Source organism: Salvelinus sp. IW2-2015, linkage group LG17 (assembly GCF_002910315.2).
Source record: "Salvelinus sp. IW2-2015 linkage group LG17, ASM291031v2, whole genome shotgun sequence".
Classification (NCBI taxonomy): domain Eukaryota; kingdom Metazoa; phylum Chordata; class Actinopteri; order Salmoniformes; family Salmonidae; genus Salvelinus; species Salvelinus sp. IW2-2015.
In genome coordinates this window covers 36253233-36268476 of record NC_036857.1, presented here as the reverse complement: position 1 = coordinate 36268476, position 15244 = coordinate 36253233, and the positions used below count along the sequence as shown (strand labels likewise).

The window sequence follows — 15244 nt, the reverse complement described above, 5'->3', positions numbered from 1 at the left end:
TAGAACAAACCAGGCTTCATTTGATCAATATCATGGAAGTCATGAGGTAAAAGCAAATTGCGACTGAAATAATAATTCTGTTTACACTGCCCAGATTAGAGGCGGGCGAGTGTTGGAGGTAGCGGTCGAGATGTGACAAGTTTACATTGCAGTATACGTGTAGCAGAGGGTATTTTTGTGAAGTGTGAAGACCCTCTTATTAAGTGGATGCTTCCCTAATACTTGGAACCAGGCGCTCATAACCCCAATATACAAAAAAGGTAGCAAATCAGACCCTAACAATTATAGGCGAATGTGTCGCTAGTAACATGGGGAAAATTGTTATACTGTATTCTCAATGGCCGAATTCAGACCTTCCTCACAAAACATAACGCTCTAAGCAAAAAATGTGTTGTCTTTCTACCCAAACACAGAACATTCACACGCTAATAAACCAGCATGTTCATCAGAACAACAGAGGGAAAGTATTTGCACGTTTTGTTGATTTTAAGAATGCTTTTGATTCCATTTGGCATAATGGATTATATTACAAAACCCTAAAAAGCATCATTGGGGGTAGACTATACGACGTCATTAAATCCCTTTATGTGAATAACAAATGGTGCATTAAACTACACTAAGAGAACAGAGTTTTTTTGCACAAGAGCGGCCAGGGGTGTGGGTGAGACAACGGTGCAGTCCAACCCTGTTCAACATCTACATCAACAAACTAGCGTTGTTGGACCGATCTGCAGCCCCTGGACTCACCTTCAAAGACGAGGATGTCCGATACCTGCTCTCTACGCAGATGACGTTGTCCTGCTGTCACCAACAGAGCAAGGTCTACAGGAGCAACTAGACATTCTATGGGAATACTGCATCAACTGGGCAATAAACAGCAATATATGCCATTTAACAGACACCTTTAGCCAAAGCGACTTAGTCATGCGTGCATACATCTTATGTAAGGGTGGTCCCAGGAATCGAAATCCACTATGCTGGTGTAGCATGCGCCATGCTCTACCACCTGAGCTAGAGGACCACTAGGCCAGGAACCAGAGAAGCAGACACTCCTCCATAGGAAAACACACAGTTGAACATGCCCAATGGTGCAACTACCGGGGACTAAAAATCTGTGCCTCTGGTGGCTTTGGTCTGGCAAAACATTTTACTCCATTGAAAAACTATTCTCCAAAATAAATATTCCAATCCAAATCTGGTGCAAAATACTCAATTGTGTCATTTTACCAATTTCACTATGTTGAAGTGAGGTTTAGGGTCCAACCTGCAATTATGATTATAAGCATTGGGAGGGAAAGAAAATAATAGAGAAATAAAGTACCAAATAATGCGTGCAGAGCGGAACACGGAAGATTTGCTCTAATTGATAATATAAAGAAAAGGACACTAACATTGTTTAAATGAAGGCCCAAAACATCCCTTCACTGGAAAGCCAAGAGTTGAACCTTGAAAAGAGTCCCCTATGTCAGTTGTTAAAAACACTAAACAATCAAACACACAGGAACATCTAATTAGATTGTTACAGAAATTAAAACCTCTTATTTGACAAATTGGGAAAATGAAGAAAAAACACAACATTTGTTATTTGGCTCTAAAAAGATCATACAAATTGGCAGAATCTCTCTACTCTGTCAGAGATACAAAACAGAGACAGATCCTGACCAAATACAGGCTCAGTGACCACCAATTGGCTATAGAAAAGGTAGACAAAAAAAGTGCACTTTCTAATCCATTGCAAAAAATATTATTCAGCAAGAGTAATTCTTCCAAGAAATTACAAAATTACTGTCCCATTGTGCTCTAGCGACTACTTGTGGCGGGCTGGGTGCATACACGCTGACTCGTGTCGCCAGTTGTTTCCTCTGACACATTGGTGAGGCTGGCTTCCGGGTAGTGAGCAGTATGTCAAAAAGCTGTGCGGCTTGACAGGGTCATGTTTTGAAAGATGCATGGCTCTCAACCTTTGCCTTTCTCGAGTCCGTAAGGGAGTTGCAGCGATGGGACAAGACTAACTACCAATTGAATATCACGAAATTGTGGAGAAAAAAGGGGTAAAAAGCACAAAAAATGTATTGCAAAATGCTAATTTTAACATGGAGGTCTATTGTGAACAAAATCTGCAAATTTTGGAACACTGCTGTACACCTTTTAAGATACACACTCCAAACCAACTTTAAATTAAACACTCTTTAACTCCAATTAGTTAACATGGTGGTTCAACCAGAGTGACTTAGAGAAGCAATTGATGATGATTAAGTGCCTTGCTCAAGGGCACAGAGACTTTTCACCTGTAAACTTCTTCCACTAACATTAATAATACTTTCAGGCAGCTGAGACTTCCTTTTCTAGTTATCAATAAAATTATTGTTATTACTGAAAGTAAAAACACCATTTCGCCCGGTGCTGTCTAAATCCACCATTTTAGACTGCCAGCACTCAAGTCTCCATGGCTTAATGTTAATGACTTCCACATCTACAGACCACAAGTCCATACTATAGGGCCCAAAGAACCTGCAACACAACTACTGACCACAACCACAACTACGTGGTCCACACAACTACTGACCATAACTACTGACCACAACCACACAACGACTTTCTTATTTCTCTAGCTAGCTAGCACTGTCGTAACAAATATAGACTAACTTGCTAGCATGCCATCCTTCAATCTAATCTGGAAATGTAGCTAGCAAGGTAACTAGCAAGCCAGGAATAATCAACTACGTTTTCACTGTGAGACAATGTAAAAACACACCATTTCGCCTGTTGCTCTCTAAATCCACCATTTTAGACTGCCAACACTCAAGTCTCTGTGGCTTAATGGTAACGACAATGGCTTCCACTCCTATATACCAGGGTTTCAATCCTGCTTGTGGCAAAATAATTATCATGCCTTTTTAAGTATATAAATTACAATTACTGTTGGGTTAAGGTTTATTTACATATAGTAGATTGAAGACTACTCTCTCATTCCACTAATACCACAGGCTCTTTGCAATTCTTAGAATCCCACTGCTCTTACACTGGTAGAGATAGGAACACCAACTTCCTGATAGGTCTAATGTTCAGAATACTCTAAATTAAGGACCCTGAAGAAAGCCTTTTCCTCCTGAATATACTTTTTAAACTACAGTATAATTGAGCTGAGCAAGAGAGCCTGGGTGGCGAGGGACACTGGCACCGGTAGACACCTGGCTGTTGAATATTGTCTCTCTTCGTCAGTCGGTGGCAGACAATACTGACGTAAGGCATGTGTGAAACGCAAAAGGGGAGACGAGTGCAGAGAGGAGTCTTTTGATGCTGTTTTTATTGTCTTCTTTTTAGAGCACCTGCCTGGCTGCACTTGTAGTAAAATTACTCTCGTGAAAGGACTATAATGGGGCCTCCACTTTCCATTCAACTAATTGCCATTCATCATATGGTTTGGAAACGAAAAAAAAACAATTTTGGGCAGAGGGGTCATGTGCACCGAATTATATATTTCAGCAAATAATCTGTGAGTGCAGCATCAAGGGAAAAAACAGGACTTTGCACCACTCTAGAACCAATGGAGAGATAGATTGACACACTGCCAATTTGCTGCTATTGAGAGAAAGGGGCAGCAAATGATTTCACATGACCGATTCGGAACAATCAAAATGCACAGGTTAGGGATGCTCCGGCACAGCTCATTGTGTAAAACTAAGTTTCAGACTTAAAACTGGAATCTTAGTTAAAACAAAAGGCTGCCACGAGCCCAATCCCCTTACAACAGAATAGTGTCCTAAAATAGGGTCTGCTAATAATTGCGTCTTTATTGTTAAATCCGGGAACAAAGGCACTTTGTTTGGAAATTGTAATGGTATAAAGGACAGTAGAGAAACAGGGAGTTTCCATCTGGTAAAGTAATGAATAGACTACACAACCTGCAATGCCAACAGGTGATTTGTCTGAACTGTCATAATGCATCAAGTGACAATGGTGACAATGCCTATTACCGCAATAACAGTTATTAAACAATTATGTTACCTGAGAAACATACTTATGCAATGCCTGCCATATTGAACAGCTAAAGTGATTTATAAAAATGGAAAATGCACTTCGTAAAGTCAATGTAAAGAAATGAAGCGCAAACAACTCAATTTGATTAGATACCACAAACGTATTCAAATAACATTAACAATTAAAAAGGTACATTCAACAGGGCTGCCTGAACCCTCACAACAAAATCACCTGCTAAATGCCTCAGACTGACAGCTCAATCAGCAGGTAAAACACTTAACTATATGATAAAATGAACACTAGCAAATAGACTCATCATACCTTTTCTAAGACACCAAAAGGTAAAATCTTTAACATCCCAATGACAGACAAAGCATAAAACTTGACACAAATAAATAAAACAGTAGGATAGATACCTGAATTTGTGTGTGGAACTTGAATTTGACGACCCAGTTCACTTTCGATCATTCCTTCATTCCTGCCCGACTGAGACAAAAACCCGACTTGCTGCGAGGCAACAGAAACAGGAGGAAACGGCAACAGGCTGACTGAGCAACCGGGGCTAAGCTTCATGCAATCACCCACCCCTTCTTACTCCCTCTCCTCCCCCTCGCTCCCTCCTGCGCTCTCTCCCTCTCTATCCTCAGAGAAAAGAGAGCAGCCATCTATAAAAGACCCATCACAGTTGGGGAGAAATATACAGGAATCAGTGGTAATTGGCGCCGACAGCGAACGGCTTGCCAAACTGGGCCTGGATTTAAGATCCAGCCTCACTCCCCCCTTCCCCTTCTCCCGTTTGCCTTACCCTGCCTCGTCCAGCACTACCCCATGCTCAAAGAGGCTCTGAGGGTGGATTAGTGGGAGGGAGAGAGCGATCTCAGTCAGTCAAGCTAATGAGCAACCTGACCACTCGCCTACCCCGGCGCACGCGCACAGAGCCAGCCTGCCCATTGATATAAGGCGAGATCAAGAAGCAGGCACCTTTCAGCTCTTAAGACACCATCCCGGACCATCATCCATCCAAAAACTAAAAGTTACACGTCACAGTCACCGAATTTCTTTCAATTGGACTGATTAACTATGTTTCATACATATATTTAGATACAAATCCTCACAAAGACCATATACAAAATATCCATAAAATAGAAACCCCTGACAACTGATGGTATTACTCTGGGCCTACTTTCGTCTAATTGGTCCTATTAAATCTTCATTGAGGAGCACAAGCTAAACTTTAGCAGTTCACAAATGCAGACAGGCTTAGGTTTGCATGGTGTGGTATTTTCTCTAGAGGCAAGAACGACGGGTGTGGATTGGTGTGTGTGTGTGTGCAAACACTATGTGCATGGTTGTGTTTAGGCTGAGGGTGTGGACATAGGACGTTTGCCAGAAAGGCAATAAGTAGGTGAAATAACTACTGACAGGTGCACTACTCAGTAAATAGCCGTCCACAATGGAACGGTAATGGGACCACAATGTAACAGCAATATGATCACAATGGGACCGCAATGGGCACCACAGTGGGACGGCAATGGGGACCAATGGCACCAGGTTCAGCGTTCATTTCTAAGGGTTATTGCTGCAGACTGCATCTGGGGTTGGTGATTTAACAGTCTTTAGTCTCTTTGACACCCCCCCACATTAAAAGGGAATTTCACCCTGGCTCTGCCACAGCATATAGTCATTACTATATTACTTCCTGACGGGCAGTAATCCGCCTTATCTCAGCTCACTGGTCACGATAACAACACCCACCCGTAGCACTCGCTCCAGCACTGGTCATCCTCAAAGCCAACACCTCATTTAGCCACCTTTCCTTCCAGTTCTCTGCTGCAAGTGACTGGAACGAATTGCAAAAATCGCTGAAGCTGGAGACTTATATTTACCTCACTAACTTTAAACATCAGCTATCTGAGCTGTTGACCCTGAGGACCTGCATATTTGGCCTACAAATGGAAGCCAAATTGAGCTTGTTTCTCAATATAAGTACCTGGGTGTCTGGATTGATGACAAGATGTCCTTCGTAACGCATATAGAAAATCTGACTAAGAAGCTAAGATCCAAGATTGTTTTTTTATATTGAAATAAATCATGCCTCAGTATTGAAAATAGGAGAAAGATTGTTCAAACAATGCTTCTCCCTGTATTGGATTGTGGTAATATTGTTTACACGCATGCGGCAACCTCTGTTTTAAAACCCGTCTTCCATTCCGCAATACGTTTTATCACAGGGGACAATTTTAGGACTCATCATTGTAGTCTGTATTAAAATGTGGGACGGACCGCTCCGTCTGTCAGAAGAGCACTGCATTCTCTTTTATTTATTTACAAAGCAATCTGACAGAAACTCCCTGCATATGTAACTTCATTAAGTTAAGAATCATAACTTACCAAACCCGTTCTCAGGAATGGATAACACTAGAGATCCCTTCAGTCTCCACAGATTTGGGAAAATCTGTGTTTAGTTTTTTTTTGCCCCTAATTTGTGGAACAATCTGCAGAGTTCACTGCAGTTACATGTGCTGGTGTCACTCAGGCAGTTTACATTATTGATTGAGGACCTCTATGTAGTTGAATGTGATTGCTTTATTAAATTTGTTTATTTTGTGATTGTGTGCTGAATTATTTTGTTTTATACACGTGTATGTTTTATTCTGTTTTAATTGTAATGTATACAGGGCTCTATTGTAAAAGAGCTTTTTAATCTTAATGTGACTCCCTGTTTAAATAAAGGTTCAATTTAAAAAAAACATGAATGGAAAATCTTTGGTTAAATAACATACAATAAAAGGTCACTCAAATTTGCCACACAACACATTGCCACAGTTGTCTCAAGTTTTGACGGAGCGTACAATTGGCATGCTTACTGCAGGAATGTCCACCAGAGCTGTTGCCAGAGAATTTAATGTTGATTTCTCTACCATAAGCCGCCTCCTCCAACATCGTTTTAGAGAATTTGGCAGTACGTCCAACCAGCCTCACAATCGCAGAGCAAGTGTATGGCGTCATGTGGGTGAGCGGTTTGCTTATGTCAACATTGTGAGCAGAGTGCCCCAATGGTGGTGGTGGGGTTATGGTATGGGCAGGCATAAGCTACGGACAACAAACACAATTGCATGTTATCGATGGCAATTTGAATGCACAGAGATACCATGATGAGATCCTAAGGCCCATTGTGAGGCCCATTTTTTCTTTATGTATGTGACCAACAGATGCATATCTGTATTCCCAGTCATGTGAAATCGATAGATATGGGGCCAATTAATACATTTAAATTGACTGATTTCTTCATATGAACTGTAACTCATGCAACAATTTCAAAGATTTTACTGTTGCATTTCTAATTTTGTTCAGTATAGTTTGTACTTGCCTTTAAACAAAGCGTCAAATCGTTACAGCTCTGAAGTGCACAAGCAATGTTATTCAATTCAAAATGTTGGCTAGACATTTCAATTCTGTATGGCAAGCGTGAATGTGACTGAAAACGTTTATGATGCTGCTTTACGCCACTGTTTGTTGTAGCTACGTTAAATCTAATCACACAAGACATGGTATCGACAATCCTCACAACCAAGTGAAGAATCTTGCAGTGCGTGACCCCCGTCTGTGCTACATCATTTCGTGTGCGCACCACTACGTTGGCAAGACAAAAAAGTACATTTTATTTGTCACATGCGCCGAATACAACAGGTGAATTACAGTGAAATGACAGTGAAATGACAGTGAAATGCTTACTTGCACGCCCTTAGCTAACAATGCTTAAAAAAAGTTACAAATTGAAAAAAAAAAGTAACAAATTAATGTAGTATACACCCTGGTTTAGGCAAATATTTTTTATAGTAAAACCAGCTTCAGTTTTAGAGATTTACAACAGTAAATCATTCTATTATTGTTTCTCCTCACTGTTTGCTAGTAAACATTGTTAGCTAGCTTGCTGGATATACAATACTTGTTATTTACATCTGTTTGGAATCCTCTTGCGTCATGCATACCATTTTGTGAAATGCATCCACGGTCATAATCATAACCAATGTCAACCCTCATCAATTATGTTACATAGCTAGCTAGTAAAATGATTTACAGTTGTTGATGTTACACGTTTATTAACAAGTTACAAATGCGAGGTGTGGCACATAAGTTAGCAGGTGTCAGGCTAACTAGTTAGCTAATTCCAGTCATGTGCTAATGTTTGCTAGTAAACCAAGCTTTAGGTGGCTGGTTATAACTTTGTAGTTTGCTATTTAGTAGCTAGCCATATCTACGACTAAAAAGAGAATAGGTCAAACAATAGAGACAAAAAAATAGCAGATTGTAAAACATTATTTTAGATCATACCTATGGCTACCGGTAGTTGTTTATCTAACTTAGTTAGTTAGCTACCTAGCTAGCGAAGTTAGCAAACAGAAAAATTATTTAATTTCCCTCCGACAATAACACAGTAGTAAGTTAACCAGCAATACACAATATGAGTTTCAGTAGATAAACTAAAGTTAGCTAGCTAGGTGGCTTTCAGGAAAAATATTTTACTTCGCTAGAAATCGTATTTTTGTCATCTGCCCTCATGCTGGCATCGGCCATAGCTGAGCTTCTAACGTTTGCTAAATCCAACCCTTTGTTTCAAATCATCTTTGCTATATTCAGGTTGAAGCATGTATGGTTGAATGTCACCATGTAGCTTATAGATGCTCCATCGTCGAATTCGTGTTGATGAGAGGAATCACTTGAAGCCATTGCATCTGGTCAGTTCATTTAGTTTTGCCCAAAGGATTGTTGTTAAGTGTCCGCTTCTTCTTCGAAAAAGTCCATCTTGGGAGAGGGACAGGGGCCAGAGCACAAAGCACCGCCCAACACAAGTTGTAGTCTTTCAGAGACTGAAAAAAATACATGTCTGCTCGTATATTTAACAATGAATCTGCTGATAGAGAGACGTCTTTCAGCGATGTTCCTATCGAACAAGGACAACCATATCTGAACCCACAAACAGTTTAACAGCCTTCGCCGAATGCCACAGAGCTGGACTACATCAATAAACCGCAAGCCGTCATAGGGCGCACCATTCTGCGGGGGAAGCCCTGACCTGCCTTCCCCCTGGGCAATTATGTGTGAAACATCTCACGGTCCTAGAAATGCCTTAGATATGATGAAAACAAGTCCAGATTCCCCAGGGTTAACTCCCTCTCGTCAGGAGGAAACGTGTGTTGCTGGGCTTATTGGGTCTACTTCGGAGGATTCAGATAGAAATGTGTTGTGCAGAAAGGGTATGTTCAATGCTTCTCTGCCATGTTATTGACCAGAATCATGTCTGCTCTATATTGTATGTCTTTCTGTGACGCTCTACACTTTGCACACACCTAATTTGAATAAGCTCTCTGGCCTCTTTGTTCCACACCCATCTATAATTACAGCTTTAATTCACTCTTATTACTCCTTTATAACCCATGTATTGCCCATTTATTACACGCATCAACCAACCAGGATACAGCCTCTGACCACTTATTTGTTTTGTAGTTTTCTGCCTAATCGACTGTGTGTCTCCAGCAGGCAGACGGTGAGACAAGCACCATGGCAGGTGGATGTGAAAGAAAGGAGAGGAATAAAATAAAGGAAATGGTTTGTATGGGTTGAAAGAGAGGTCTTCTGCCCAGAGGGACGACAAGGATGTTGATTTGAGACGCACCTTAATTGCCCACGAGGGGATAAATAAAGTTGAATTGAAGCTACTAGTACTTACTCTTTATCACCCTACGTGGGCCGCCTTCAGGCTGAGGAGAGGGGCACAGAAACTCCCCACCTTCAGATAGGCAGCAGTGGAGAGAGAGAGAAGAGGAGGAGAGTGAGAAGGGGTAGACGCATGCAGACAGATAGCAGGTGTTCCGGAGGGGAGAGAGGGATAGGACCATTGACACAATTGAAGGAGGACGAAGAGAGCTTGTTAGTAGACGGCCGTAATAGAAGACAGATGAGTGTCAAATTCAACAGGACAAATCAAATATGAGAACGTTTTATCTCTATGGTTTTGACTATAGAGCGGCTGACATCATAGTGCTGACGCAGCGCCCCAATGCTCTGGAATGGAACAATTGAACATATTGCTAAAATCAATTTTCCCCCAACCATAGAAAATAACCACGATTTTTGTAACTAGAACAGAGGAGCAGACAGGGCAAAGAGCAACCATGTAAGGTAGTGCCAGTCAGTCAAGAGAGAGGGGGGGGAATTAAGGAAATTGCTGAACACTAAACGGGTTGGTAACGATAGCCCTGAGCGAGGGCATACATTTGTAATCAGTTATCTGGGACGGTAAAGCCAGACTCATCTCTCGGGGCTACAGAATGAGATAACATTGTTCCAGTTTTGCGCCTGCCGCAACTCAGCTTTCCAGGAATTAGTGCACCATCAGGGGGAGTGGAGAAGGAGTCTATTGACACTTCACACTGGTTTTGCCATCTGTGAAACTAGCAAATGTAACATGAAAGAAACCATGTTCAGAATGGACTGCAGTTACAAGAGGAGAGAAGCACAATGCCAGAAAGAGAGGAAGGGGTAGTGAAAATGGAGAGAAAGTGAAAGCGAGGAAAGAAAAATTAAGAAAAAGAGAAAGCGAAAGATAGCATGAGTGATGACTCACTTCCTGAAGAGGAGGAGGGGCGTCGCTGGTTGGTGCTTGAGGAAGGGCTGTACTGGCAGGTGGGCATTTCTGAGGGCAATGGCGGGGGAGGAGGGGGTGCCGGGGTGGGATTGCTGATGGGGAGTGGGGGCAGGGGAGGRGGGGGKGSCGGGGYGGGWTKGCTGRKGGGGGGGGGGGGGGGGGGGGGGGGGGGGGGCAACTCTTCGGTGGTGCCGTTCTGTGGGCTGGGGGCGGGGCTGTCGGCTGACTCCTCCAATAACAGAGAACCCTGATTGGATCATAAAGAATAGAAAATGGTTAGTCCATATCCCACCAGCAAAAACATATAACATGAGGAAAATGATAAGGGTTGCCTGCCCATCTTAAATATAAAAGGGCCCCATTTTGACAGAACTAAAATACAGAGATTTCAAATACTATGTACAACACTTGATCGAAAGCAAATTTTTTCATTGAATTGCATACACGGTACAGTTATCTTTAAACCCAAATCAATCCCTTGCCATGGACATTGTGAAAAGAAGAAATGCAGGTAAAATTGTGAATCTACTTTTTTTTGGTAACATCTCCCCATTTTTGCACAGTCAAAACATCACCCATCCGGATCTTATTGTGATCTCATTCCTTGACAGCTGAGAGGAAGTTGTAATAATGGTAGGAGCCAATGAACCATATCACTCCTGTCTTCGCAGGAATACCTGCCAAGACAGTCTACAGTAGCTGTGCTGTGCTGGGCCAATAACATTGTTGTAGTGGGAGGAGAGAGGGGGAGTAATACTGTGACAGATGTACGGTACTGTAGTTGACTCTGAAATGACGGCTCAATTAAACATTTGCTGTCTTAAATCTACACATAAAGGCATTACACCCAGTGGGAATAATAATGGAGTTAATCTAGTGTCCCTCTGGGGCGTGGGGGGCATCTGTTGCTGTGAGTAACAGAGTAATAGCCCCCCCACCCCTCCGCACCACCCCCCACTACATTTACATTTACATTTAACAGCCTGACAGTGACACTAACACAGCTGTTACAGAGTTAATGGACCGTGACATTTAACCCCCTTCCTCCTCCTCTTTTTACACGCGTGCCTGTCATTATGCCCCTCTTCCCCTATAATGAGGGGATGGGGTCGTCCAGAGGGGGGGTCTCACGGGGGTCCCTCTCCCGCACGTGCCGGGCCCCAGCTGGCGATAATGATTAGCCGGGGGCGATGTGGGGCGCCATCTGTCCGGTCCTCGGGGACGTGTAAGGGTTAGGACGCCCCACGAAGGTTCTAATTGGCTCAATGTAGATTACACCAAACTGATACCCATGAGATTTTTGTCCGCTCCCTGGGGAGCCCGTTGACTATGCGTGCAAGACCTGATTGATCCGTGTCTGTGGAAATATTTGTCTGCTCAACTGTTTCTTCTGTGTTGACCCCAAAAATGGACATTTAGCTTATTTTATTTGAGACAATATTCTTTAGGTTTAGTGAGCACAACAAAACCATAAAGCTAACATAGATTAGACCTGAAACAAGACATTACCTTTAAAAAGATAAAGCACTGGTTTATACAAATTCAAGTCTGCATTTAAAGCATTTAAATTTCCCTGGCAGTGCAGTCAGCACAGTCAGTCCTGGTTAGCTTCACTTTGTAAGATATGGAACTGTACTCCGTTTTTTGGGGTCTGTGTTCTGCAGGTGACTTTGCACAACAGGACGTAGACTCGGGCGGTGATGGAAATGAGAGTGCAGCAGTTAGTGAGTTGGCAACGGATGGTAAACAGGGGTACACAGAGTGAGACACAGGCAAACACTGCTGTCTGTGGTGCCCATAGAAATAACATTACTTTCCATAACAATTCTATTTTTATGGTGGTGGCCCAAGGCTAACGCAACACGATGGCCACAGACAAAATACACCTAACTCTGTCTCGCCCTACGTAGTCACACATAGCCACAGGTGCACAACTCCTTGATGACCAAAGTGTACACTAGTTTTCCTCCTTGCCTTTTCAAATCAGACATTAAATTATACCCCTGGCCTATCAATGACATGAAGGCATCCATTAAATGGCAGGGAACAATTCAATCTAGGGATGCACGATATATCGGTGAGCATATCGGAATCGGACGATATTAGCAAAAAATCTCAACATCGGCCCGATGTCTAGTTTAACGCCGATGTGCAAAACCGATGTCAGAAAAATACTAAGCGCACACTTCCAACAACTAAACAAGTTCAAGTTGAGCAGTCATTTGAAAAAGTAAGAACATTTCAGCGAGAAAACTCAAAGGCGAAATCCATTAACGCCACGATAATGGGATTCATGATGCTACTTGCTATGGGCGTAACGATGACATTTGCACCAGCGATATCAGCCCCATCAGCATGCTGAGTCTGACAGCACAGTGGGTCGACAAGGTTTTCGTACTGAGGAAGATCGTATTGCATGCTCAAGAATGTGCTGGTTCTCATACCGCTGCTGTCATTTCAATGGGATTTGAGAACATGTTTGAAACATGAACACACTTCTAGCGCCATTCAAACATCTGACTGGAGAAATAAGCTCATCAACTGCATCTGCAGCAGACGTGATACCCTCTGTCATGGCATTGAAACGCCTGCTCAAAAAAACTGCCGACAGGCCGTGGGGGTAAAACCTACAAAAGTACCCGAGGCTGTGAACAAGTGATTCGGTGGTATTCTCTCTGAGCCTCTTTACTGTCGCCACCATGCTCGATGCTTGGTACAAGGACCGCTAATTCGATGCAGAAAAGAAACAAGGTTTACGTTAAGTGTTACATAGACAGCTGGACAAGATGGAAACGGACACGGTGCGCACCGAGGAAGAGAGGCCACGGACAGACAGCTGAAACTTCACTGCTTGACATGTATGATGAAATCCTGGTTGAGAATGAAACGACTGAACAATGAAACAGCACAGCAAGTAAGTGAAAGAAATAGGTTTTGATTATGTTTTAGTGGTAATGGGGACATACGTAAACGCCAACAAAATAACTTTTTGGTCAGTGTGGTGTGTGTAACCTTTATTTAACTAGGCAAGTGAACAAATTCTTATTTACAATGACGGCCTACCCTGACCAAACCCGTACGACGCTGGGCCAATTGTGCGCCGCCCTATAGGACTCCCAATCACGGCCGGATGTGATACAGCCTGGATTCGAACCAGGGACTGTAGTGATGCCTCTTGCAGTGCCAGAGATGCAGTGCCTTAGACCGCTGTCTCCATGTGTGTGTGTTACCTATTTAACTGTGGCCTCCTGAGTGGCACAGTGCATCGCAGTGCTAGATGTGCCACTAGAGATTCTGGGTTCGGGTCCGGCCGGGACCGGGAGACCCATGGGGCGGCGCACAATTGGCCCAGCGTCGTCCGGGTTAGGGGAGGGTTTGGCCGGCAGGGACATCCTTGTCCCATTTACATTTACATTTAAGTCATTTAGCAGACGCTCTTATCCAGAGCGACTTACAAAATTGTGCATTCACCTTATGATACCAGTGGAACAACCACTTTACAATAGTGCATCTAACTCTTTTAAGGGGGGGGGGGGGGGGGGTTAGAAGGATTACTTTATCCTATCCTAGGTATTCCTTAAAGAGGTGGGGTTTTAGGTGTCTCCGGAAGGTGGTGATTGACTCCGCTGACCTGGCGTCGTGAGGGAGTTTGTTCCACCATTGGGGTGCCAGAGCAGCGAACAGTTTTGACTGGGCTGAGCGGGAACTTACTTCCTCAGAGGTAGGGAGGCGAGCAGGCCAGAGGTGGATGAACGCAGTGCCCTTGTTTGGTGTGGGCCTGATCAGAGCCTGAAGGTACGGAGGTGCCGTTCCCCTCACAGCTCCGTAGGCAAGCACCATGGTCTTGTAGCGGATGCGAGCTTCAACTGGAAGCCAGTGGAGAGAGCGGAGGAGCGGCGGTGACGTGAAGGAACTTGGAAGGTTGAACACCAGACGGGCTGCGGCGTTCTGGATGAGTTGTAGGGGTTTAATGGCACAGGCAGGGAGCCCAGCCAACAGCGAGTTGCAGTAATCCAGACGGGAGATGACAAGTGCCTGGATTAGGACCTGCGCCGCTTCCGTGGGGAGCAGGGTCGTACTCTGCGAATGTTGTAGAGCATGAAACCGGTAACAGTAACGGGTCACCGCCTTGATGTTAGTTGAGAACGACAGGGTGTTGTCCAGGATCACGCCAAGGTTCTTAGCACTCTGGGAGGAGAGTCCCATTGCGCACTAGCGACTCATGTGGTGGGCCGGGCTCAGTGCACGCTGACACCGTCGCCAGGTGTATGGTGTTTCCTCCGACGCATTGGTTAAGTGGGCATTGTGTCAAGAGGCAGTGCGGCTTGGTTGGGTTTCGGAGGATGAACGGCTCTCAACCTTCACCACTCCTGAGTCCGTATGGGAGTTGCAGTGAGGAGACAAGACTAACTACCAATTGGATACCACGAAATTGGGGCGAAAAAGAGGTAAACGTTTTTTTTTAAAGAACTGTACTAGAATACTTAAAAGGCCTCAAATTTAAAATATCGGTATCGGGTTTTTTTTGGCAACGAAAATATTGGATATCGGTATCGGCCAAAAATGTTGTATCGGTGTATACCTAATTCAAAGCATAGCAATACTGCAGCCCTT

General features: G+C 43.6%; 1 protein-coding gene across 1 annotated transcript in view; it reads right to left on the bottom strand.

The window, feature by feature from the left end:
- Positions 1-15244, bottom strand: part of LOC111976333 (espin-like) — a 92082-nt gene that overhangs the window by 36410 nt on the left and 40428 nt on the right. The window contains exons 11-12 of the mRNA XM_070447746.1: positions 10610-10877; positions 9713-9772 (exon numbers count right to left, since the gene is read on the bottom strand). Of these exons, the coding sequence (XP_070303847.1) occupies positions 9713-9772; positions 10610-10877 (328 nt within the window). The remainder of the gene's footprint in view (positions 1-9712; positions 9773-10609; positions 10878-15244) is intronic.